The 25,051-nt window shown below is 45.7% G+C and overlaps 2 protein-coding genes across 2 annotated transcripts; both read right to left on the reverse strand.

Moving 5' to 3' along the window:
- Positions 1-14,963: 14,963 nt before the first annotated feature.
- Positions 14,964-19,024, reverse strand: LOC112346241 (meiosis-specific nuclear structural protein 1-like). Its single transcript, XM_024674665.1, has 9 exons — positions 18,573-19,024; positions 18,171-18,333; positions 17,710-17,934; positions 17,472-17,555; positions 17,244-17,353; positions 16,721-16,772; positions 16,170-16,421; positions 15,787-15,933; positions 14,964-15,566 (listed from the first exon to the last, which is right to left on the reverse strand). Exons 1-9 carry the CDS (start codon positions 19,022-19,024, stop codon positions 14,964-14,966), a joined length of 2,088 nt encoding a protein of 695 aa, XP_024530433.1.
- An 84-nt stretch (positions 19,025-19,108) lies between these two features.
- LOC9646399 (tetratricopeptide repeat protein 21B) lies at positions 19,109-24,411 on the reverse strand. Its single transcript, XM_024674666.1, has 17 exons — positions 24,313-24,411; positions 23,996-24,064; positions 23,579-23,782; positions 23,252-23,404; positions 23,085-23,198; positions 22,882-23,029; positions 22,649-22,823; positions 22,355-22,574; positions 21,999-22,304; positions 21,533-21,751; positions 21,270-21,479; positions 21,064-21,222; positions 20,482-20,597; positions 20,253-20,433; positions 19,848-19,991; positions 19,481-19,699; positions 19,109-19,432 (listed from the first exon to the last, which is right to left on the reverse strand). Exons 1-17 carry the CDS (start codon positions 24,409-24,411, stop codon positions 19,109-19,111), a joined length of 3,060 nt encoding a protein of 1,019 aa, XP_024530434.1.
- Positions 24,412-25,051: the final 640 nt, after the last annotated feature.

Genomic DNA, 25,051 nt, shown 5'->3' on the forward strand with positions numbered 1-25,051 from the left:
CCTTAGTCCAACTTTTATTGGTGCTCAAGTATATCACCACTAGTGTTGGCATCGGAAGGTCTAAGGAGTGGGTCTATCCTTGAGGAGTAGCAAGTCGGGAAGACATGGCTCTCCATTATAGTTCATGTGTGAACTTGTAGACGAGGGTGGATAGAAAAGTGCCAATAATGGAACGACTTTGGGATCTTGGGAACAGTGCAAGGTTTTCCTCATTGAGTTGAGGATGTGATCCGGATGAGCATTTGTCTCAGCAAATTGGCTAAGGTTGTTGTGGTAAACAACCAAAGTTGGGATCACGGGAAAGATAGAGACTCCAAAACAATAAAGGAGTCACAAGATTATCCTCATATAGTTGAGGTTGGTGCTCATGAATGTGAGACCAAAGGTAATGACCGTGGAAGGTCAAATACGGAAGAGGACTCAAGTCCTTGAAATGGTAGCCGGGGCTACCTCTAATAAATGCTGGAACAACCCAAGGAGTTGGGGGTGTATTGAGTGGATGAGTTGGTATTCTCATCACATGGACAAGTAGTCCTAAGGGGCAAAGGTTGCCCCCAGAGAACAAAATCAAGTGTCGGAGTAACACTTGTGAAAATAGTCCTTTTGAGTAGGACAGGAATGCAAGAAGTGTATTCCAGTGAGCTAGTGCCTCACAAGTAGGACCTTATGGGTCTGTGGATTAACCAAGTCCAAAATTGCTGGATGACTCAAGTAGAGTCAACGGATGGTCCTAAAAGGACTGATGGAAGCATTTGGACTGAGGTGTGTTGTACCCCACAAAGGATGGGGGGGGGGATCATAGGATCCAAGGATGAGAACAGAGGGTATCTCATCAATGGCAAAATAGGCCATGCTAAAGTTATGGGAAAGGTGTTCCCAGAAGAAAACAACTCTGACATAAAGTTGTGTGTGACCTCTATGGTGCAGTGCTAACGGATGGTTGGCATGAGAAAGAGCGGTGTTGGTCTTGGCAAAGACTTAGACACGAAGGGGAAATGTCATAGAGGTAGGCTCGTGGAGCCGATGGTGTGGAGACACCAAATGTGCCAAGGTGTGATACCTTGAGGCTATGTTGGTGGGTTCATGAGAACCCCTTGCCAAAGGAATCCCAATGGAAATGGGAATAGCATAGCCTAAGCTGCAGAGCATGCAGTTGGAGTGTGGTGACCCAGATAATGATGGAAGTGTGAAAGCACCAAGCAATGAGTTGTAGGACTTGACAACTATGAGGCAACTAAGCAAGAGGTGCAAAATAACTGGTTAAACGGGTAGAAGGTAGCTACCCAAGACTTCTTAATAGCATAAGGAAGTTGGATATACCCTTACGGGGGATAAGTTGCTTGTGTTGCGATATAGTAAGTCAATGTCATAAAAGGAAATACTCATTGTCAAGAAAGCCATCATTGGGACACCCGGACACTCTAGAACACCAGAAGGTGGTGTTTGATGTCGCGAGGGCAATGGATAAAGCCCAAGGGACTAAGTCCCTAGCGAATGATGGATAGAAGGTGCTATCCAAATGTCCAAGGTTGCGGAGACAGGAGAGGACTGTCTACCCGAATTGGACAAAGCCAAAAATGGAATTTTGGCAAGGCTAGTGATGGGCATGTAAAGGCCCATAAGCAACAATGTAATCCCAGTGTGTGGGATTATAAGGTGAGCATACCCGGATTGAGGAACCACTCCCTAGGCTATTGGGTAGGTCCATCCCTAAGAATACTTGCTAAAGCAGGACAGAAAGTGCAAAGCTATCCTCCTGGTCTGGAGGAGAATGACCGAAGGAAAGGTGTGAAGCCAAAAGCAAGTAGTATTGGGATGGAATTGAACCATAGAAATCAAAGGGCATATCCGACAGTGGTTATGAAAGTTGGGAGTGGAGAATCAAGAGGGTGCTCGAGGATGTTGTTGCTAGCAACCGTGATGCCATGGAGAGTCTAAAATATGGAATTGTCCATGTTAGACTATATGGCAATTATAAAGCTTGCGAAAGGGGAGGCCTTAGCAAGCTGAGGGACAGAGTTCCTTCAAGGTTCCCAAAGACGATTCTAGGTAGCGTAGTACCTAGAAAGGCCAAGTGTAAATGGTTCATGGAAAGCGCGAAATCAGAGTGGTGCAGCAGAAGTGTGGTCTTGAAGCTTGCCATGAGGCAAGGTTATCAAGGTTAGGGAAGTAGTTCCCGAGTGTTCAAAGAGAGGGCTTTCAACGAAAGTCGATGGTCAAGGACTTTCACGCTTATGCAGGAACCATGTTACAATGGTCGGAGGACTTGCCAAGTGAGATTGGCACGTCGGGGGAACAAAGACCCTAGTTGAAGGTGATAACTTCAAAAAGGGTGGGCCATGGGGCCGAGCATGGAGGAGTCCATGCATGATCACAGACATGTCAAGTGAGAGGACTTGGCAGTGTGGAGGAACTAGGTTCCTAAGCTGTGATCTGTAGAGCGCTTTAAAAATAGGTTGGTGCACCGGCGTGGGGAGTCATGCCAGGCATCTAGTGTGATGCCGTCCGTAGATGCATATACGGAGGTTGGGTTCGAGTCCCGACCCTCTAGTGCTTGGGTTCGAGTCCCAAATCACTAGGGCGTGGTGATGGTTTGGAATATGAGGACACTCATATTTCGGTGGTCATGGACTCTCAGTGGGGAGACTGGTTTGGGCACACCGCCAAGCGAGGGATGCCTCGGAGTCGTGATGCACGGTTAGATTGCTTAGTGTGAAAGCTCAGCATATCTAACTTGAACACTTTGGTGCAAGTGGCACCAAGGTCGTGGTGAGTGAGATGGGGACACCTAATCTCAGTTGCTATGAACCCTTGGCCGTAAGGGCTAGCTTGGGTGCACCGCCAAGTGTGGGGGATGCCCCCGGGGTTATAGTCAACAACTTGGAGGTCTAGAAGACCAAGTACCTCTTGGCAACTCTGTTAAGGTGCCAAGGTGAGATCACTAGGTGATCTTATGGCCAGATAAGGACAAGGTCCTTGGTTGGCTAAGGAATGAAATTCCTGGTTCAAAATGTTGAAATTGAACTGTTTAAGGTGGTGTGGCTTGGTCGTGATAACCAAGTGGGAAGAGCACCTAAGGGAAATAAACTATGTCCGTGCGATGGCATAGTGAGTCCGAGGAAAGTAGTCTCTATAAAAGACCCATGGGAGGGTCACGAAGTTGGGCCGTGGATAGAGCCCATAGCAGAAGATGCTAAAGAGACGTACTAGGGGTGAACATCCTCCGGACTTGGCAAAGAAGAGTCTTTGCTATGGAACCGAAACAATACCTCAAGGAGGGAGGTAGAGATTCGATGTTGCTTGGTGCAACAATCAACGGATAGGAGCAAAAGATGAATGGCCAAGATAGGGCCGTGGAATCCCTTGGAAGGAATCCAAGTGACAAAGTTAGGCGAGGAACACTAATGTGTTGGACGCTAACAAGTTGCGGGAAAGGAAGTGTGTTTCCAAGGAGGGATTCCGAATTGCTCCGATTTGGCAAAAGTGGAAGCTCCAAGGGAGGGAGCGGTAAGGTAGCCAAATGATAGGGCCATGAACAGCCCTAGCACAAAGTATGATAACTGGAACTTTGGCACGAAATAGAAGAGAGGATGATGGTGCCCTCAAGTAGAGAACTTCCTAGGATGGGAAGTGGAGTTGCACAAAAGGTGCAAGGCAAGGTGTCGGAGACACCTAGGAAATTGACTCCAAGAAGTCAAAATTCAAAGTTCCAAAGTGCAAAGGTTATATCGATGGAAATTGAGACTACTCGAGAAGGAGTAGTGGGTTTGATTTAGAGAAGGGTCTCTAAGAGGTTTAGCGAGAACTAAACCAATAAAAGGAGAGAACCAATCCTTGTGGTCCAATCAGTCTCTAAGTTGGGGAGACTACCCTCCTTAGAGGATAGGCAAGGCATGGTGAGCCTTTGGTGTCAAACCATTGAGGCATATGCAAAAGGCATGGTGAGCCTTCAATGTCAAACCATTGACAAATATTGGCTAGGTGCCAAGGATGGAAATGGTAACACATACGGGTGTTACTTTACAAAATGGTTTACCGTTCGATGAGGACATCAAACTTCGTCTATGGGTGGTGGAGTTGTGAGACACAAAATCCCTAGGCCCCAAAGTGGAGCCGGAAGGGCGCCACATGGTAGTGGCCGAAGCGAGAGCCAAAAGAGCGTAACACGTTTGGACCAAAAGCTCCGACTTGAAAAGTCAAGAGCGGGAGTGGAACTCCCAACGAAGTGCTCGAGGAACGAGCACGAAGCGAGCAAAAGGCAAGGCTCCAAAAAGGGACCCAAAAGGACCAACACATGACACGTGGGAGTGTCCGAAATGGACTCGAGTTGGAGTCCGAAGTGGAGTCCGAGATGGACTCGAGTTGGAGTCCGAAGTGGAGTCCGAGATGGACTCGAGTTTGAGTCCGAAGTGGAGTCCGAGATGGACCCGAGTTGGAGTCCGAAGTGGAGTCCGAGGTGGACCCGAGATGGACCCGAGTTGGAGTCCGAAGTGGAGTCCGAGATGGAGTCCGAGATGGAGTCCGAGATGGAGTCCGAGGTGGACCCGAGATGGACCCGAGTTGGAGTCCGAAGTGGAGTCCGAGATGGACCCGAGATGGAGTCCGAGATGGAGTCCGAGATGGAGTCCGAGGTGGACCCGAGATGGACCCGAAATGGAGTCCGAGATGGAGTCCGAGATGGACCCGAGATGGAGTCCGAGATGGAGTCCGAGATGGAGTCCGAGATGGAGCCCGAGATGGACCCGAGATGGAGTCCGAGATGGAGTCCGAGATGGAGTCCGAGATGGACCCGAGATGGACCCAAGATGGAGTCCGAGATGGAGTCCGAGATGGAGTCCGAAGTCAAGACCGAGACCGGGACCGAGACCGAGACCGAGACCGAGATCGGGACTGAGACCGAGACCGAGGCCGAGGCCGAGGCCGAGACCGAGCCCGAGCCCGAGTCCGAGTCCGAATCCGAGTCCGAGTCCGAGTCTGAGTCCGAGTCCGAGTCCGAGTCCGAGTCCGAGTCCGGAGCCTGAGAGGGTGAAAGCCCAAAGCGTTCGTCTCCCAGACCCTGGGGGTTTTGGTGAGCCCCAAAAGTATAGTAGGGGGAGGACTGCAGTGGAGCCAGTTTGGCCAGGAAAGGCCAGTTTGGCCCAGGAAGGCCGGACCCAGTGTTGGGTGATGAGCTGCCCACTGGGAAGTCCAAGACTAGAGTGAACACAGACCGACAAGCGGGGTAGCTTGGTGAAGTGTTCAAGAGCCGGCTCTAGTTCCCCCGGGAGATCGACTGGCCGATGCTCCCAGTCCAAGTGTGGGTGGCACTACCTACTTGGATACCTGGTGTGGCTCAACGGAACCCGCTCTAAGCCCATGGCTAGAGCACCCAAGGGCAGAAGGCGAGGAGAGTACCCAGGTGGCTCGCGTAAGGCCACGGTGTTCCGAAATGTTGTCCCAAAGGCCCAGACTGTGGAAAGGAAGAGGAGCAGTCCTCTGGGGTAGTGACCAAGGACACAGTCGTGTGGTGAGGAAGTCCCAGAGGACCGTGGGACTTAGTGGTCGGGCCTGTGGGTCTCGGTCCTGTGGCAGTGTTGGCAAACACGGCCAGGGGCAGAAAGGGACTTAGTGGGGACTGACAGAGGGATATTGGGGAAGGCTATTCCCCTTGTCGGTGGGCATCCTAAGGATGCTAAGCAGTGGATCTGAGATGACCACTCACGGATGGTTTGCCTAGTCTTGGGGAGCCAAGACTGTGATGCAAGTGGTATTGGACTACCAGTGTGGCAAAGGTGATTGGGCATGGCCTTAGCGTAACGGGCTGCTATGTCGGTGGTACCTTTGAGTGTTGGTCATGGGATCGGACACGTGGAGCACTTGGACCAAGTGCAAATGTTGAGTGGCATGGATGCCATTCTCGGGGCTAGCAAGTCCCAAGTCCTGGATTGGACTTATGGAGGTTGTGAATGAGACTCCTCCAAGTGGTCGGAGGTGTGGTTAAGTGACTAAAGTAGAATGGAAAATTTAGTCGCTTACAGTGAGGCCACACGCCATTCACCACTGCATCAGATGTCTTGAGGTTGCATCCTAAGATGGCGTGAGGCTACACGCCATCTGTAACCGGACTGCACTCGAGAGCCCAATCGGTGCATGCCAATGTTGCTACTGAATGGCATGTGGCCTCATGCCATTTTCTACTTGGCCTAAAAGACTTACCATTTGAAGCCGAATGGAGGCGTGACAATCGAGGCCGGACTCGCTGGCGAATGTGCACTGTGTGTGCAGCGGATCGTAGCAGCAAGGCTACTCTGCCACTTACAGTTGGAGAGTGGCGCTGAAATCTCCCAGGACGCCAAGTGGGCTGCGTGTGGGTGGCGGAGTTGGCGGCGAAGTTACACACTGGGTGTGTCTTGAAGTGGACGCCGATGCACACAAGCGCGATGCGAGTGCAAGTGTGATGCAAGCACGAGTGGACGCCGATGCACACGAGAAACCTGTAGAGAAGGTAGATGAGCGCAAATGTGAGCGTGATCGCGAGTGGGAGCGCGATGCAAGCGCGAGTGTGCGCACGCGAGTATGAAGCAAAATGCAAAACCTAACCTCACACGCGCGAAATGTCACGACGGTTGGTAATCCCGCAACGTCATCATTCCTCGGACTTGGGTGCCACCATTAATTTCTGGATCGCCGCGCGCATGCATGCAAGTGAAATCCAAAAGAAATCCGCAATGTCATCATCCCTTGGACTGCATGCACGTGAAATCCAAAAGAAAGATCATGATTGGGATATCATTTAATACCCTCACTATATTTATATCATGCATGATTGGATATTCCAAAGCATCTTGTATTTCCAAAAATGCCAGATGTTCAGCTAAATAAAGAATGGTATACAATGTCCTTCTTGATGACCCTGCAAAGAAGCATCTCGATCGGACACCACATGAGACCACACAAGCCTTATAATGTTTCAGGGGCATTTGCCATAGATCCGACCGTTATTTTGCTCCAAGATTCTACAGTTTGGTGTGCATTGACCTTTCCATCGACACTGCAAAGGGACATCACAATCAGATGCGGGATCACAAGAAACCAACTTCACTAACTCTGGTTTCACCAAGATCTACGTAAGGAGTTATGAAATGAAAGGACCCTCTCTATTGAAATGTGTTTATGGTCCTAGGGGCATTGTGACATATCAAAAGATTTTGCATCAAGTTCTGTATTTTCATGTTTATCAAGCTACTGAATTGCTAAACCCTAAACCCTAAATATGTGGCAAATGCTGCGTGAAGAAAGATGCCCTTTCTGGGCAAATGCTGTAAGAGGCAGATGCCGAGCAGATGTATCTCAGGCTAGCAAAGGGGACAAACAAAAGCTAGCTATAAACATGACGGGATGCAAATAGATTACTAGGCTGGTCTTGCGAAAATCAAAAACCATAATTGAAAACATTGAAAATGCAAAAAGAAAGGTATATAATATTTTTGAATTTTAAGCAACCAAAGGAATGTAAGTAGGGCATGTGTTTGTAAGTTTAAAAATGCCTCAACCACTTAAATTCCCAAGTAAATAAAGCTGTTTTTATTTTTGGTATAGGTAAACTTTATAGCGTGTGGGCTCATGCAATTTTGAACCCAAAAATGCACCAAAAAATGCTCGACTAGCATTATTCTTTGAATGGCGTGTGGCCTTATATTGCCATAAATCGACGTACACACACAGCATAATTATTCCTTTACACGGCGAATAATCTTGGCGCGGATTGCTGACATGGCATGGCAAAGTTCGAATCACTGACATGGCACAGCTGGATCGAGGCAAGGACATGATGTGACAAAGTTCAACGTCCGACAGCAAAGTCTAGAAGCTACTCAGTTTGAAATTTGTTAGAGGAATCATAAGATCTGGTTTGTCAGAGGATTTGATGTGACGTTCAAGCATGTGTTATTTTTGAATTCTCGAACTCATTCCTAGGTCTATCATTTTTGTGCGCCGTGTTCTTGGTTCCGCTGAGCGCAGTGAGCGCTACTTGTGTAAGCGGCGTTGTGAGCTGTGGTTTATGCGTCTACGAGCGGTTGCGGCATTGCGAGCGCCATTGCGAGCGGCAATTTATGCGAGTGGCAGTTTGTGCGAGCGGCGCTACGAGCAGTTGCGGTGGTGCGAGCGGCGCTACGGTACCACTAATGGTATGAGGGCTCATGCCATCTTGGGGCTTGCAAGTTCATCACTAGCATATTGCCAATAGTTTCTTTACCTGCCTGTAGCTCTGTGTTTATCAAGATGGCATGAGGCCTCATGCCAACTTTGTGAATGTGAAATTTCACGTAGGTGTCAATAGCATGTTTGAATAATGGCATGTGGCCTCATGCTATTGAGGTTGTTTGGTATGTTATGATTTAGGCCATTCTCCAATCATTTTTTGTATGGTCTTAACTTCTTTTCTGCACTTTCAGAATGGCCTCCGCAAGTGCGATGCATGTTCCCTCCGTGGATCTTAAGAACTGTGCTACATGGATTCAGACAAAGGTGTTTCTAAACAACCCCGAGGGGGAGGTGGTAGCTGAGGGCTTAGCCACAGTTGTCGATCCAAGAGATGCGGTTGCTAATCAAGAATTGGGCTGGGATGATATTGCGATTTTAGAGGTTGTTGACACAGAAGAAAATAGTCTGACTATTGAAAGCATTGTGCGGTGGAAATTGAGGCACTTAGTGTTTGAGAATGTGAAGGATTCACAATCAAACACCACTACAACTGATGATAGAACATCTCTTCATGGGAAAAGAAAGTACACCTTCCTAAAGCGCAGCCAAAGGGATCTGAGCAACGAACCGAAAAGGCAGAAAATGGCGATGGAGGTTCGAATGGTCTCGACAGTTGCTTGTTGCAAGAGGAGGTGCTGTCAACATGCTGATTGGGATGCTATTGAAGAGGAGAGAGCAAGATACAAGACATTGTCCTGGAAGGCAGCTCACAATTTTGTGTATGAGGCATTACGGTCATTTGTTGATGCTTCAGAACATCAGGTGGGGGGCATGGTCTTCCAGAGGGGTTTGGTCTACATGAAGGCATGGAGAATCATTTATGGAGTCCCTCAAACCACATTCTACAGAATCAAAACTGAGTTCGAGGAACAAAGGGTTCAACAGGCAGTCCATGGGAACGACGGTACTCACAAAACCAGGGGTCATGTTGTATATGGAGAGGCAATCTTCAAGAGGTTTGTCGAGACATGTAACGAGCAGCAACCTCATAAAACCCGCCTCTTGGAAGATGGAACACGAGACACCCAACGAGTTCTCCCTTCCATGTATACCAAGGGGGCCATATTGGAAGATGTGAATCGGGAACTCCAGAGTAATGGCTACAAGAAGCTGAGCCAATCTAGATTTAGTAGATTGTGGAGCAACAGGTTCAGGGATGTGAGTATAGGAAAGTACTCCAGCTTTTCAAAGTGTGACGAGTGCACTGCTATCAAAATCGCTTTGTCGAAGAATTCTTGCATCGCTCAAGAGCGAGAGACGTTGGTTAGAAGGCGGCTCGACCACAACATCGAGCAGAGAAGCTGCAGGACTGCATATTATCATAACAGGATTCTCTCCATGGAGAGACCTGACTCTTACCTCTGCATCATCCATGACAAAATGGACCAGAAAAAGACGTGCTTACCTCGACTCAATCCTGCCCCCAAGGCAATCTCTTCATCCATGCAGCTGCCTGTGTCTCTGTTTGGCATAATCGCTCATGGGCATGGTGCCCAGAACTATGGGAACTTCTTTGTACCTCTATGGGGTGGCGGGGGTGCAAACATAATGATTGCATCCCTAGCAAAACACTTAAGGTCTCTGCAAAGTGCGCAAGGTCTCTGCAAAGTGCAAAGTTAAATGACTTCTCTAGACTAGCAATGCCTCTTGCTACACCTTCACAATTAGATTCGTTAGAAAAAGATAATATTGAATAATATCTAAATGTTCTCACTATTAAGTTATATGTCTGGCTAATAGGAATGACGTTCATCTTGGAAAGTTCACCACACGCTCAATGAACAAACAAATAGTGTGTGCGCACATGCCATCGCTCTTCTTTAGCTTCAGATTCGACTTGTTCACCTTGACAATGAGATTTATTATACAACCAGATGGACTCAGTCTGGACACAAAGTCACCGCGCTAGTCACCATGCCCCAGATATGTCTAGCCCCTGGACAAAAAACATATAATTTCACGTCATTTTCAAATACTTGAAAATTTGTACCTAGTCCCATTTTACTGAATAAATCCCACTTTAACGAAATAGAGCTTTAACTCGCCAATCTCACTTAGCAAGTCATCCAGTCATCGTAACACGGTTCATGCATAAGCATGAAAGTCCTTAATCATCAACTTTCGTTCAAAGCCCTCTCTTTGAACACTTGGGAACTACTTCCCCAACCTATAAGCAACCAAAGGGAACGACTTGAGAGACGATCCATGGGGTTCAAATATAGAGGGAAAGGGCCCATGAAACAAGAGTGCACCCCCTTTTCCAATCGGTTAAGGGTCTTGGGATATTTGGGGTTAAGCGTCCTTGGGTTTGAATAGTACTGGGCTGGGTGACCTCCCGGGAAGTCCAAACTCAGGAGCTTACACAACCTTGATAGCCTCGCCTCATAGCCAAGTTCAAAACCACGCTTCTGCTGTTCCACTCTGATTTCGCACACTCTAGGAACCATTTACACTTGGCTTTCTAAGTACTTATCTACCCAGAATTGTCTTTGAGAACCTTCAAGGAACTCTGTTCCTTAGCTTCCTAAGGCTTCTCCTTTGCAAGCTCCCTACTCACCACATGGTCTAACATGGATAATTCCACATTTTAGACTTTCCACGACATCATGGTTGCTAGTAACAACATTTTCGAGCACCCTCTTGATTCTCCACTCCCAACTTGCATAACCACCATTGGTTATGCCCTTCGATTTCTATGGTTCAGTTCCTCCCAATACTACTTGCCTTTTGGCCCCATATGTTTCTTTTGGTTATTCTCCTCTAGACTAGTGTAAGTGACTAAATTTTCCATTCTACTTTAGCCACTTAACCCGAACTTTAACCACTTGGAGGAGTCTCACTCACAACCTCCATAAGTCCTATTTCGAACTTGGGCTTGCTAGCCTTGAGAATGACATCCCCGCCACTCCACCTTTGCACTTGGTCCAAGTGCTCCACGTGTCCGATCCCATGACCGACACTCAAAGGTACCACCGACATAGCAGCTTATTACGCTAAGGCCATACCCAATCACCTTTGCCGCACTGGTGGTCCAATACCAGTTGCATCACAGTCCTGCCTCTCCAAGACTGGGTCAACCATCCATGAGTGGTCATCACAGATCCACTCCTTAGCATCCTTCGGATGCACACTGACAAGGAGAATAGCCTTCCCCAATACCCCTCTTTCAGTCCCAACAAAGTCTCGTCCTACTCATGGCCGTGTTCACCAACACTGCCACTGGGTCAAGGCCCACAGGCCCAACCACTAAGTCCCAATGCCCTCTGGGACTTCCTCACCATGTGAATATGTCCTTAGTCATTGTGCCAAAGGTTTGCTCCTCTTCCTTTCCACAGTTTGGGACTTTGGGGCAACATTTCGGAACACTATGGCCTTACGCGAGCCACCTGGGTACTCTCTCTGTGTTCTGCCCTTGGGTGCTCTAGCCATGGGCTTAGAGCGAGGTTCCGTTCAGCCACACCTGGTATCCATGTAGGTAGTGCCACCCACACTTGGACTGGGAGCAGCAGCCAATTGATCTCCCGGGGGAACTAGAGCTGGCTCTTGAATACTTCACCAAACTACCCCGCTTGTCGGTCCGTGTTCACTCTAGTCTTAGACTTCCCAGTGGGCAGCTCATCACCCAACATTGGGTACAGCCTTCCTGGGCCAAAATGGCCTTTCCTGGCCAAACTGGCTCCACTGCAGTCCTCCACTGCAGCCCCTTACTATACTTTTGGAGCTCACCAAACCCCCCAAGGTCTGGGAGATGAACGCTTTGGGCTTTCACCCTCTCAGACTTGAACTCGGACTCAAACTCGGACTCGGACTCAGATTCGGACTCGGACTCGGACTCGATCTCGGGCTTGGCCTCGGTCTCGGCCTTGGCCTCGGTCTCGGCCTCAGCCTCGGTCTCGGTCTTGGTCTCGGACCTAGTCTCAGTCCCGGTCTTGATCTCGACTTCGGACTCCATCTCGGGTCCTTCTCGGACTCCATCTCGGATTCCATCTTGGGTCCATCTCGGACTCCACCTCAGGTCCATCTCGGACTCCATCTGAGGTCCATCTCAGACTCCATCTCGGACTCCATCTCGGGTCCATCTCGGACTCAATCTCGGGTCCATCTCGGACTCAATCTCGGGTCCATCTTGGACTCAATCTCGGGTCCATCTTGGGTCCATCTCGGGTCCACCTCAGACTCCACCTCAGACTCCATCTCGGACTCCACCTCAAACTCCATCTCGGTCCATCTCAGACTCCATCTCGAGCACTTCCACGTGTCATGTTTTGGTCCTCTTGTGTCCCCTTTTCTAGAGACTCACTCATGGCTCACCTCGTGCTTGTTCTTCGAGCCCTTCATTGGGAGTTCCACTCCCACTCTCAACCTTTTCAAGTCAGAGCTTTTAGTCCAAACATGTTACGCTTGTTTGGCTTTCGCTTCGGCCACTACCACGTGGCACCCCTTCAGCTCAACTTTGGGGCTTAGGGATTTGTGTCTCACAACTAGGAGGATAGCTTTGCACATTTTACCATGCCTTAGCAAGTATTCATAAAGATGAACCTACCCAATAGCTTAGGGAGTGGTTCCTCAATCTGGGCATGCTCACCTTATAATCCCACACACCGGGATTACCGTTGCTACTTATGGGCCTCCATATGCCCATCACTAGCCTTCCCAAAATCCCATTTTTGGCTTTGTCCAAATCGGGTAGACGGATTCCTTTCATCTCCACAACCTTGGATGTTTAGATGGCATCTCCTATCCATCATTCGCTAGGGACTTAGTCCCTTGGGCCTTATCTATTGCCCTCGCGACACTAAACACCACCTTCTGGTGTTCTAGAGTGTTTGGGTGTCCCAATGATGCTCAGCCATGGGCTTAGAGCAAGGTTCCGTTGAGCCACACCAGGTATCTAAGTAGGTAGTGCCACCCACACTTGGACTGGGAGCATTGGCCAGTCGATCTCCTGAGGGAACTAGAGCTGGCTCTTGAACACTTCACCAAGCTACCCTACTTGTTGGTCTATATTCACTCTAGTCTTGGACTTCCCACAGTTCATCACCCAACACTAGGTTTGGCCTTTCCTGGCCAAACTGGCTCCACTGTAGTCCTCCCCTTACTATACTTTTGGAGCCCACCTTTCTGGGCCAAATTGGCCTTTCCTGGCCAAACTGGCTCCACTGCAGTCCTCCCCTTACTATACTTTTGGAGCTCACCAAACCCCCCAGGGTCTGGGAGACGAATGCTTTGGGCTTTCACCCTCTCAAACTAGGGTTCGGGCTTGGGCTTGGTCTCGGTCCTGGTCCCGGTCTCGGTCTTGGTCTCGACTTCGGACTCCATCTCAGGTCCGAGATCGGTCCCAGTCTCGGTCTTGGTCTCGATCTTGACTTCGGACTCCATCTCGGACTTCATCTCGGGCCCATCTCGGACACTTCCACGTGTCATGTTTTGGTCCTCTTGTGTCCCCTTTTCTAGAGACTCACTCATGGCTCGCCTCGTGCTTGTTCCTCAAGCACTTTGTTGGGAGTTCCACTCCCACTTTTGACTTTTTCAAGTTGGAGCTTTTAGTCCAAATGTGTTACGCTCTTTTGGCTTTCGCTTTGGCCACTACCACGTGGCACCCTTTCAGCTCCACTTTGGGGCCTAGGGATTTTGTGTCTCACAATTGGTTCTGTCACTTTGCTAGTTTAGATCTCACTAAATCTGCTATAGACACCTTTGTAAGCTCTTGAGTTTGGACTTCCCGGGAGGTCACCCAGCCCAGTACTATTCAAACCCAAGGACGCTTAACCCCAAGTATCCCAAGACCCTTAACCGATTGAAAAAGGGGGTGCACTCTTATTCATAGGCCCTTTCCCTCTATATTTGAACCCCATGGATCGTCTCTCAAGTCATTCTCTTTAGTTGTTTACAATCCACCACACTTCCCTGCAAGTTCACGCCCTCGTGAACGGAAGCTAAGAGCCGCAGCTCTCCCGAGAGCCCCACTCTCTTGACACCCTACCCCTCGGGTTGAGCCTAGCGGGAGCAAACTGGACCAGCCAGATGTCAATCAACATGTGGTGTGATTCCTTTAGCCAACCAACAGAGTTGGATCTAAGACCGCTCTAATACCAAATGTAAGCTCCTGAGTTTGGACTTCCAAGGAGGTCACCCAACCCAGTACTATTCAAACCCAAGGATGCTTAACCCCAAGTATCCCAAGACCCTTAATCGATTAGAAAAGGGGGTGCACTCTTATTCATGGGCCCTTTCCCTCTATATTTGAACCCCATGGATCGTCTCTCAAGTCGTTCTTTTTGGTTGCTTACAACCTTCTCTATCTCAATCTTATTACTCATTTTGGAATAATCTTGAATCATACCAATATAAATATTGCTTTTTAAAACATTAATATTAACTTTTTGTATCAACTTTCTAGGTGTCTCCAACACCTTCTATTGCACATCTTTGTTGTGCAAATTTTACTTCCCCATTTTAGGGAGTTCTTTACTTGAGGCACTATTATCCTCTCTTTTATCTCATGCCCTGTCATATAAAGACCAAAACATGTTCTAAAGAACCATACCACTAACCTAGTAAAACTTTTGCAAGCTTTATCAATATCTTCATCCCATGAGTTTTTCTCATTATGTCTATATAGGCCGATCAAGTGCTTTTGAGTATACTTGGTCATTTTATAATGTTCTGATTTTGATCACTAGGTGCTTCTCGGGGATCCAACCTGAAAGGAGTTTATGTTACATAATGAGTACGTTATGTTCTACCTCAGATAGATCAGGATCTTTCAATCTGCTCATGATCCTTGCCTGTAATTCCTGAATCTCTTCATGAAGTTTCTCAACCTTTTCACCTGTCTGTTCCTTTGATTCTAACTCATCCAGAAGTGGTCTATATAAAATCCCTTGTTCGCTATTATCTTGAGAAAGTTGTGGGACACAGCTAGTTTCTTCATTAAGAGTTTCTTTCGAGAGCTTTGAGCTTTCATGAAGATCCCATGGTTCCAATGATTGCTTTTCAGACGTAGCACCATCAGCTTGCAGTGCTGCTCTTGCTTCATTGTAAACGTTCCTCATAGAACCGTTGATCTGTGTTAAAGGCCCGGAACATTGGTTGGCTTTAGCTGACACAGTGTCTGTCCATGACGACAAACTTGAAACAAAAGCTTTTGTTCTTTGAGAATCTCTATCTGTGACGCAGTTAGCAATATCTTTGCTAATAACAAATCGCATACCAGATCGTAGCTTCATTTCATATTGGAGCCTTCTTACTGATCCCTCTTCCATGTCCAGCTTTCTTTGCAGCTCCTGATATTCTTGTTGTGCCTCTTGCATCTGCCCGATCTTTTAGCACAAACAACCATAGAAAATAGAAACAACCTCAGCTTGCTTTTGCATGAGACTACTTTCAAGGTGATGAATACGACCATCACGTGCTCTCAAGGCTTCTGTGAAGTTGGAATTCGCAACAGACAGCTTTCTTTGAACTTCATTGAGCTCTAGTTCCTTTCTCTGGCAGTCACATGGAAAAGTATGCAACAATGTAATGAGAAAACTGTATTACCCTGCAGTTCCCCTCAAGAGTCGCATATTGATTTTCACGGTCTTCAAGAAGCCTCCGCAAAGATGCCGCAATTTCAAATGCGCTAGTGAGCTTCTCCTGCGACTCATCCGATGCCCCTTCTAATTTCTCTGCAGTATCCTTTAGTGCCTGGACCAGAAAAAATTAAATAGAGAAGAGCCCAATTTGATGTTACTTTTTCATATGAAAGGAGTTGTGAAGTCTTTTCAGAAAGCTGAGTTTGAAAGTCCTTCAATGTCCTTTCAAGGGTTTGAATCTCTATGGTATAATGCACTTCGTCAGCAGTATCTTCTAGATTTTTAAGCTGTAGTTTCTTCTGCATAAAAATGTTGACAGATTGACTTTGTCATCAATGAGTTTCCCACCTGTAAATTTAGAACGTCTAGTTCAAGCTCTTCAATTCGCATATTCTGCTGTTCGAGATCTCCGTGAAGAGACCCTTCAATAACAGCACCATCTTCTAAAGCGTGTCGTAAGTCTTCTTCTTGCCTTTCCTTCTCGGCAATAGTTATTTTTAACAAAGCTATTTCTGAAGACATTGCATGAAGGCGATCAATCAGCTGAAGGTTTTCAACATCAACAGCGGTTGTTTGCTGTTTTTGCTCCTCACATTGTGCCTAGTGTATTTTAGACGCGTCAGCCAGCTTGCAAAGACGGAAAACAGAAGGAACCTTAGCATCAGACAGCTCAATGTGAAACTTCGCATTAGCAACAAGCAGGTTGTCAAATGTCGCATGTATCCATCCGTGTAAAGTATTTGCTAAAAGTGTTCCGTGCCTTCGTGATGATAAAAGCTGGCTAAGCTGCCCTGCACGTCTCCTCCAAGCATTTTCTTCCCACCAGCAAATTAAAAATTCTCTAGCTATCTGTAGGAAACTCCTTTAACACTAGCATAGATTGCACGGAAAAGACGTACTTTTCTATCTCGTCTCTTTCTGCACACACTTGCCTTCATTTCTTTCTTCTTCCTGTATATCCAATATGAGCACAAAATATCATGTTTATGAACATAAATACTTAATTGCGTGAGACACAAGGTAATCACGCCAAAATATCATCGATGCTCTCTTCAGCGCTTGGTTAATTTCTTGCATGGCCAATTTCTCCACCTGTTGTATTTTAACACTTCGTTTCCAGGCGCTAAGACCCTATAATTAAAAGTCAAAGCGGTTTAGAAGAGCCATAGCAACTTGTAACAGATATTCAACCTTTAATCCAAGAGCCCGAAGGTATGTTCTGAATGCAAAGGCCATTGAAACCCTTTTCTGCCTTTGAATTTCTACAAAAGTGTGCCAGCAATTAAGTATAAACTTTTTCTGGTGACTACTGTAAAAGCGAAATGCATTATCCGTGTAATTCTGCTGATTTTTTTTATCGCTCAAAAATTGGAGCCATCTGTAAGAAATACTTGATTGAAATATTTAGCATATTATGAATACCTCCACATTGTTCGCTGCTTGCATTTAGACGTGCCACTTTTTGCTGCTTGCTCGCTTTTCAGCAATTTGATACGCTTGACTCGAACAATTGATTTCCAAGCATATAGAGCCTGTTGGCACAGTAGCTTATTGACGTGAATCTGAAATTCCCGCATTTTTATCTTCCTTGGTTTTGCCAACTTTATTATCCAGCAGTGCCACCGCCTTAAGTAATGCTGGCATGTAAACCTTCTCCAGTGCTTTTTTGCCGCATTTGTAAACTGATGCTCTTCTGCATTCGAAAGCTTTCCCATGCCTAAAACTGCTCTCCAACTATTCACCGTTTGACACAAAGACAACTGCTTTTTACGTCGTACAGATATTTCAAATCTCTTCTGAGAAATTGTTGCCAATCGCCAGGACCTCCAGCACTCCTCTATTCCTGCCTGTAAGACCTTAAGAGGTAACAAATGGTTAAGACACAAACCTTCGCTTGTCGGTCATGGGCCTCTCTGATCTTCAAAGCTCGCTTTGTGGCGAGGCGGAGAGCTGAAAATCCACTCTTTAAAGATCTGTATTTCACAAACTCTTTCGCCATTATGTCATAATAAGACAGCAAGCGCTGGTTCTGCATAGCCTTCTTGAAATTGTGTAGAGACCTTCGTAGTAAGCTCTTCCGGAAGCAATTATCCAGTAGCGTCTCCTTATGTTTCTGTAAGAACAGGTTATTGAACGTTTTCAGTAACATGTAAGAGAAACCTTCAACATCAACTTTTGGAGCTCGTTGGCATACTCGTCAGCTTTATGTGTCAGGTAATCTGTTTCAATAGTTGACGTATTAAGTTTCTCCTCGAGCTGCTTTTTGGTAATTAAAGCAAGTTCCAGTTCTGCCTGAGCAACAAAGTCCCTGCTGACGAAAATGTCAAGAGGATCAAAGAAAGGTCCTACCTGAATCGCTCTTGCTCTGGCTTGCGAATGTGACTTTTCACGCAATTCATCATTCAGCCTCGTGATGCGTGATTGGAGGGAAGATCTTTCAAGGTCAAATTCTTCTAAACATTTCCTTAACGCTTGCTCTAACTCTTTCTTTTCTTTTTCAAGAGATGAGGCCCTGCAAAAAAAATTAAAAACCGTGAAATTTTCTATATGAATTTTCGTACTGGATTTGCTGAAATTGATGTCACCTTTGAGCCAGCCTGCGTTGCAAATCCAGTGTCTGCTCCATATCTTCATGCAACGTGTTGAGCTCATTTTCTGCTCTCTCCACGTTTTCATGGTTCTGTTGCATGTATAGCTCCAGTCTGCATGGCAGCGTTGTCATGGAATATGATCCAATTTTATCCGCGTCACCTTTCACGAAGTTGTTGGTTGAGACCCTGCAAGCGCTTCTCTCCCTCCACATGAGATTCTAAATCCAACTGCAATGCTGCCACTTGCCGCCTCAAGGTTGCAGCATCCGATGCAGGCGGTGCCATGAGCCCCTCTGCCCGCAGGCGTGGCCCAATTTTCTGCATGGAAGCTAGCTGAGAGCCCGAAATTGATGCCCTTGCAGCATTAGCAACACTGATGGTTCTGGCATCCTCCGTGCCCAAGGCTGATCCGGCTTTGTTGCTGTCACTGTAGCCAGCTGCCCTACTGCTCGAGACGGGCGTGCTATTACCACCGGGAGAACTGGCGGCTCTGTTGAGCATGTTAGCAGCCAGAATGCTAGAATACGTGGGAGCGGCAGAGCTTCTTCTAGGTCCAATTAGTTCCTGGGCAGGGTCCGGCTCGTGCTTCCTGTCACCTAGCACCTGCCACATCACTCCGACAATTTAGGGCAATATAATCGCGGTAACGGAGTCGTTTGTGATTCGCACCGGTTTATAACAATATGTCCATTATTGCTAAAATCGTATACACTTTCTTGCCTTGTCCAGGACATCCCTGCGAATCTTGATAGAGTTGGGAAATAGCTGCATTACAGCTTGACATATTGCAATCGCGTCCATGTACCTCTTCAATTTAAGGTAGACCCTTGCTAGTTTGTATCCAACGGTGAGGGAAGACCCTCGTTGGTGTTTCCACGCACATTGATAGAAATTTGCAGCTTCAGTGTATGCGTTACCTCTCTCCATCGCTACTCCAAGGAACTCCCACGCCTTCGATGATGATCTGTTATAGCTTATACATTTCCTACATAGCTGTTCAGCTACGTCCAGCTTACCAGCCTGCTAAAATACATATTGAGAACAACTAAGTGAGAACATATTGTAGACCTGAAGGTAAGTCTGAGCAAGCATTAGCCAGGCCCTCTCAAAGTTTATCCCTTCATTCCATTTGTATGTCAATCTGTCAATGCTCCGAAGTTCAGCTTTTGCTTTCCCAGTCTGGTTAAGTATCATTAAAGCAACAGCACGGCAAAGCATTAAAAGGACGTGATCCTTTTCTCTGGCTGCAGCTTTGTTAATTTTTACGAGTGCAGCTTCAGCATCTCCCTTTTGTCCGGAGTACATTAGACCGAAGCATTCCCAAGCTACCACAGTTCCATATTCTTGTCTAACTTAGAAGAAATTAATTATATATAAAAAAGATTCACGAAAATGTTCACCTGAATTCGCTTAGCAGTTGTTGAACTTTAGAAACGTCCTCCACTTTCACATATGGAACCGTGAACTCAAGGTTCTCCTCGTCATGAAATAATTCATCGTCAATATGAGAATAAATTTCAATCATTGCAAGTAGAGCACGTTTTCCCCATTTGGCATCACTACGTGCATAGTTGAATAGCTGCACATTTGAAACCACTACTTTTAGATGCTATAGAGGTTTTTAGCATACTTCAACAGCTTGCATCGATTCATTCATATGCTGGGCATAAAATCCTTTGCAATAATAAAGCCCCGCATCGACATCACGTTTGGACGATTTTTCTGCCTGCACAATGTAATAACTGGATTCTTCAACTCGCCCCAGTCTTCGCAAAAGCTCAATAATCTATTTACAGATAGGTTAAATTAAACTTCTAAAAGGTGGCTTTAAATTTCATACTTGTTCAAGAACAATGTAGCAAGTAGGATCTCTCTGAAGGAGTTGCTGCATGCTTGAAAGTGCAGCATCATACATTTCTCTCTGTAGTAAAACCAGAATTAACAGCTTACCACCATCTGAGCTCGTCATATCCACTTTCAATAAGTTGGCACAATTAACCTCACATTCGCTTAATTCACCCCTGAGGCAATCACTGTATGAAAAACAAGAAAACTTGAAAATTACAGACCTTACTAAGTGAATGTTGGACAACAACAGAAGTGCTGAAGTATGAGCAGGACAATCGTTCAGGGTTTCGCTTAAAAACAATATGGCGGAGTCCAAGTCATTATTTTCTTGGCAAACCTGCAGCCCATATTTAACGCAGGTTTTACAACACAATGTATTGTCACCTTTGCAAACTCCAAACAAAAGTCTGCCAGGTAGCTTCCTCGCTTGGCAGTGACCGTCTGTCTTAAAAAAGCTTTCAGCTTTACAATCTCCTGTGAAGCTAAAGTTAATGAATGATGATATATGATAACATTAAACCTCTGATGCAGGACTATATCTTCCTTGAGAACTTTGAATCTTCATGGAAAGTAATAAAAACATCAGTAATGTTTTACTTGGAGGAGAATGTTCCATCTTTGCAATGGCATCTCTTGTAAGTTGTTCTGCTTTGAGAAAATCTTTCAAAATGAAGTATAATTCTGCAACGAAACACTGACGAACGTTCCAACACGCATCTTAATGACAGACCTGCTAAGTCATATTGAACATATTGATAACAAGAGTCCCTTAGATTGCGTCCTAGTGATTTCACGTACAGTGCCTTAGCTCTTTGATACTCATGACATGTTATCAATGCGTTCCCAAGCTTTTTGATAATTGATGCATCATTCGGACTGTTCTTCAATGCCGACTCCAACGATTTCATTGCTCGAATTGGATCATTAACTTTATTAAATGCGTCAGCTAGCTTCAAATGCATCTGCATTGTAGAAGATCGTAGAACACCTATGCAAGAATAAACCGGACCTTGGCACTTGGGAAAAGCTCAGCCAGCTCCGAGAAGCACTGTAGAAACCGCATTTTGTCACCTTTATGCTCCAAATATATGTGAGCCATTGCTGTCCTTGCTTCTATTAGACAGTGGCTATCACAAGGAATGTGGTGTAGTATTTCTATTCCCAAATCAATTTTTCCTTTTGCAACGAAAAGAACAGCTCTAGCTACTTCCACCAAAGCCTAAAACAAAAAATATTAAGGAAACCAAGTATAAACGATTAAAAAAAACGAACCTTCTCGTGTAGACCTGAAAATAAGCGACTTGCATCATCAATGGTTTTTTCCGCTTCAGCAAAATTTTGCATTTTTATCTGCATCTTAGCAAGTAGGAAATACAGCATCACTTTATTTGCACTGCTTTCGTCCATTAACATTTTGCCTTGCGTTGAGTAGTATTCCAGTTTTTCACTGTCCCTGTTCATAGATGGCAGAATGATAGCAGATTCCAATACCTATTAATTACATGGTTAATAGAAAGCTGTAAAAATACAAAGGTACTTAACGGAAAGAGCATGGCCAAATTCTCCAGTTAGTATATGTAGATTAGCTTGCAAAGCAAGAAATTTTAGACTTTCTCGGACACTTGAATCGACAGTTGATGCTTGCTCTAAATAGGATTGCGACAAATCTATGTTCATACGTTCAAGTTCAATCTACAAGAATAATATTCAAAACGGCTTAAACGCAACCTTCTTATACCTGAGCTAAAAGAATATAAGCGCAGGCACAAGTTGAATCGAGCAAAAGGGCAGTTTGAAGAGATTCCTGAGATACTTCTAAATCCCCCAATTCCATATGAGTGCGTGCAAGCATAACATGTGCATTCACGAAACCAGGTGCCGCTGATAAAAGAAGCTCAAGTGCTGCAATCTGTCTAGTAAGGCTAACAGTGCCATTTCTTGTAGTACACTTTGCAAATAATGCCAGGTAAAGGTGTCCTGCTCCAAGAATCATGTCAGGATCTATTTCTGTATAAAACTGATAGTCTCGCCTGATCCTTGTTGACTGTTTAAATTGATTTGAAAACTCAAAGTCATATTTATCTTTTGAATTACCTTTAAATGCAATTCCAGTGCTCCGTTAAGAAACTCCCAACATGCCTCATGCCGATTCTCAAGCCACGACTGCTGAGCTTTGAGGTAAAAGACGAAAGATGATGTTCCATCCACTGATTGTAAGAGCTTGCTGGCATCATCAAGATTTTTCAAAATGAGCAAGCATTGAATTACACCATTCGTCGCTTCAGTTTTAACATCTTCCATTTGGGACGCAAGCCTGCAAGACAGATGTTCTGCTTAAACTAGTCTTCGTGATAAAAATTAAGAATGCCAAGAATGATAACTGGTCACCTGAAACGTGAGATTGCAGCTGAATAGTCTCCTAGAAGAAAAAACTCCTTTGCCATCTCTAGAAGATATATCCCATTGTTTGGAGCAAGTACCTGAGACTTCTCAACCAGAGAGAGTGTATGATTTAGTACACCTGGTGAACCTCGTCCGGCAAGTCTGGCAATAGGTTGGGCAACTATAACATAAAAGATAACAATGTTTGAGCACATTAACAAGCTAACGCCAAAACTCACACTCAATGTAAAGTCTTGCATTTCTCGGTTCTTTCTGGCAAACATTTCGCACGAGATTCCCAAGTAGGTACATGGATGTGACAGTACTGTTATTCTTACACAATAGAAAATGTGTTTGAAGGCGCAGAGCATCAATATTCTCTGGGTCCTATCACATTAAAACTGTTCCCTTCAACAGGACGCTTGCCAGGGGGCAAAATTACCTTCTGTAGCACTTCTTGAGAAGACTCATAGATACAATCCCAATCCTGTACCAGCATTCCCACCCTTGCCTTCTCACAAGTTGCAGGATAAAACCATGGATATAGCAGAGCCGCCTTCATAGAACATTTAAGCACATGGAACCAGACGTATTCATGAAAGTACATACCTGATCTAATTCATACATAGCCCTTGTGTATTCCTCCATAAATTCAAAACAAGCCGCTTTTCCTAACATTGCGTCCAGACAAGTGTGTTTTACACCAAGAACTTTGTCAAAATTTTGGCTGGCAGCTCCAACCAAGTCCGCGTTTAGATCAACCTGAGCGATAGTAAGTAGAATCCATCCATGCAAGCACTGAGCCTCAATGTTATCTTGGGATCTTGAAATCCTGAAAATAAAATAAAATAAAAACTAGATGAAGCGTGTAATTGGTTTAAACCTTGTAACATATTGCTTAGCTCTTTCTAAGTCCTTAAGCAGCAAAGAAAATACGGCAGCTTGAATTAGCATTTCGTCAGAAGCGTCTTCTTCTTCATATTCAAGGTTTGAAATAAGCTTTAGAGAAGTCTCTTTATCTTCGCAGATATGAATTTCAATCAGGAGTGCTGCCATGAGCAGCTCCCGTTCCTCCTTTATAACCCGCAGCTCCAGCAAAATATCTCTGGTCTTAACGCCTGCTACGGCCATCCCGTAGATCTGTGAACGGTGCCAATTTAAGAGGAAAGCAAACACGTTAGCTTACTTTCCAAAAATGTAGCAGCCTGTCGTGAGTTTGGGGGAGATACATGTTGCAGATTGACAGGACATGATTTGCGTAGCCTTTCCGAGCATAGTAGCGAATTAATGCTATGGGGTCCGCCATTGCTACCCTAACCTAATTTCATAACAAAAACTAAAAACAGTACCCACTAGGAAAGGGGAGCCCGGATGAAGATCTGCATTCATCAGTCTCATTGCTTCACAATTGGCACCGCGAGACTGTCAAAACAGCATATAGACAGCTAGATAAGACATGCAGACTAAAAAACATGAGCAAAATTCTTCTTCAGGGTGTAGGATTTTCTTTCTTTCTATCTATTGTTTTACAACGGTGACCCTGGCGGTGCTCAACAAGAAGCATAAGACCATTGCAATATACATTGTGAAAAGGTTTGATAATTGTTGTTGACAGCTCCACTCTCCACTATTTCTTTATTCTCATTGCTCCTCCACGCTCAACCTCTCACCTCCCTTGTGCTCCTTGCTCCTGTGCCAGCATTCCTTTTCTCCTCCTCCTCCAGAGAAAAGCAGGAGGTGCTGAGGAGGCACTGAGAGTCATCCACCATTGTTTTGCTTCTGCTCATCTTCTTTCATGGTATCAGAGATGTTGAGGTTTACACTCTCTATGACATGATCCTAGGTGGCAGTAGTGCCACATCACTGATCCAACTGTAAGAGTCACGACTATTGATCGTGTATATACACAGTGATGATATATCAGAGTACCATCATTTGCTTCTGCATATCTCTTCATGGTATCAGAGCCTTGAGCGCTCCAGATCCAGGGATGATCTGGGGGAGGTATATGCTCTCTATGACATGATCCTAGGTGGCAGTAGTGCCACCCACTGATCTAGGTATGGAATCCGGGATCCTCCAATTCTTGTTTCCCTGCATAAAACAAACTTAATAAAGAATAGGATTTGTAGTGTCACTAGCACATGCAAGATACAGCTGATGATTCTGCAGCATGCAATTGCATAGCCTAAGACTGCCACCAAAGTTATTGACAAGCTTGTGTGTGTGTCATTAATGATCAACCTGGAGTTGGGGCATGTCCAACAGCTGCTGGCTGTTGATGCCATGTGACTCCACTCCAATACTGGACAAGAATCTGCAGTGGAACTTGCATTTTTGAGGAGGCATAGTGTGTTGTACAAGGGAACCCCAACTAGTCCGCAGTGGTTAAGTGTGGATGGAGGTGGT

The sequence above is a fragment of the Selaginella moellendorffii genome, unplaced genomic scaffold, assembly GCF_000143415.4.
Source record: "Selaginella moellendorffii unplaced genomic scaffold, v1.0 SELMOscaffold_13, whole genome shotgun sequence".
NCBI lineage: Eukaryota > Viridiplantae > Streptophyta > Lycopodiopsida > Selaginellales > Selaginellaceae > Selaginella > Selaginella moellendorffii.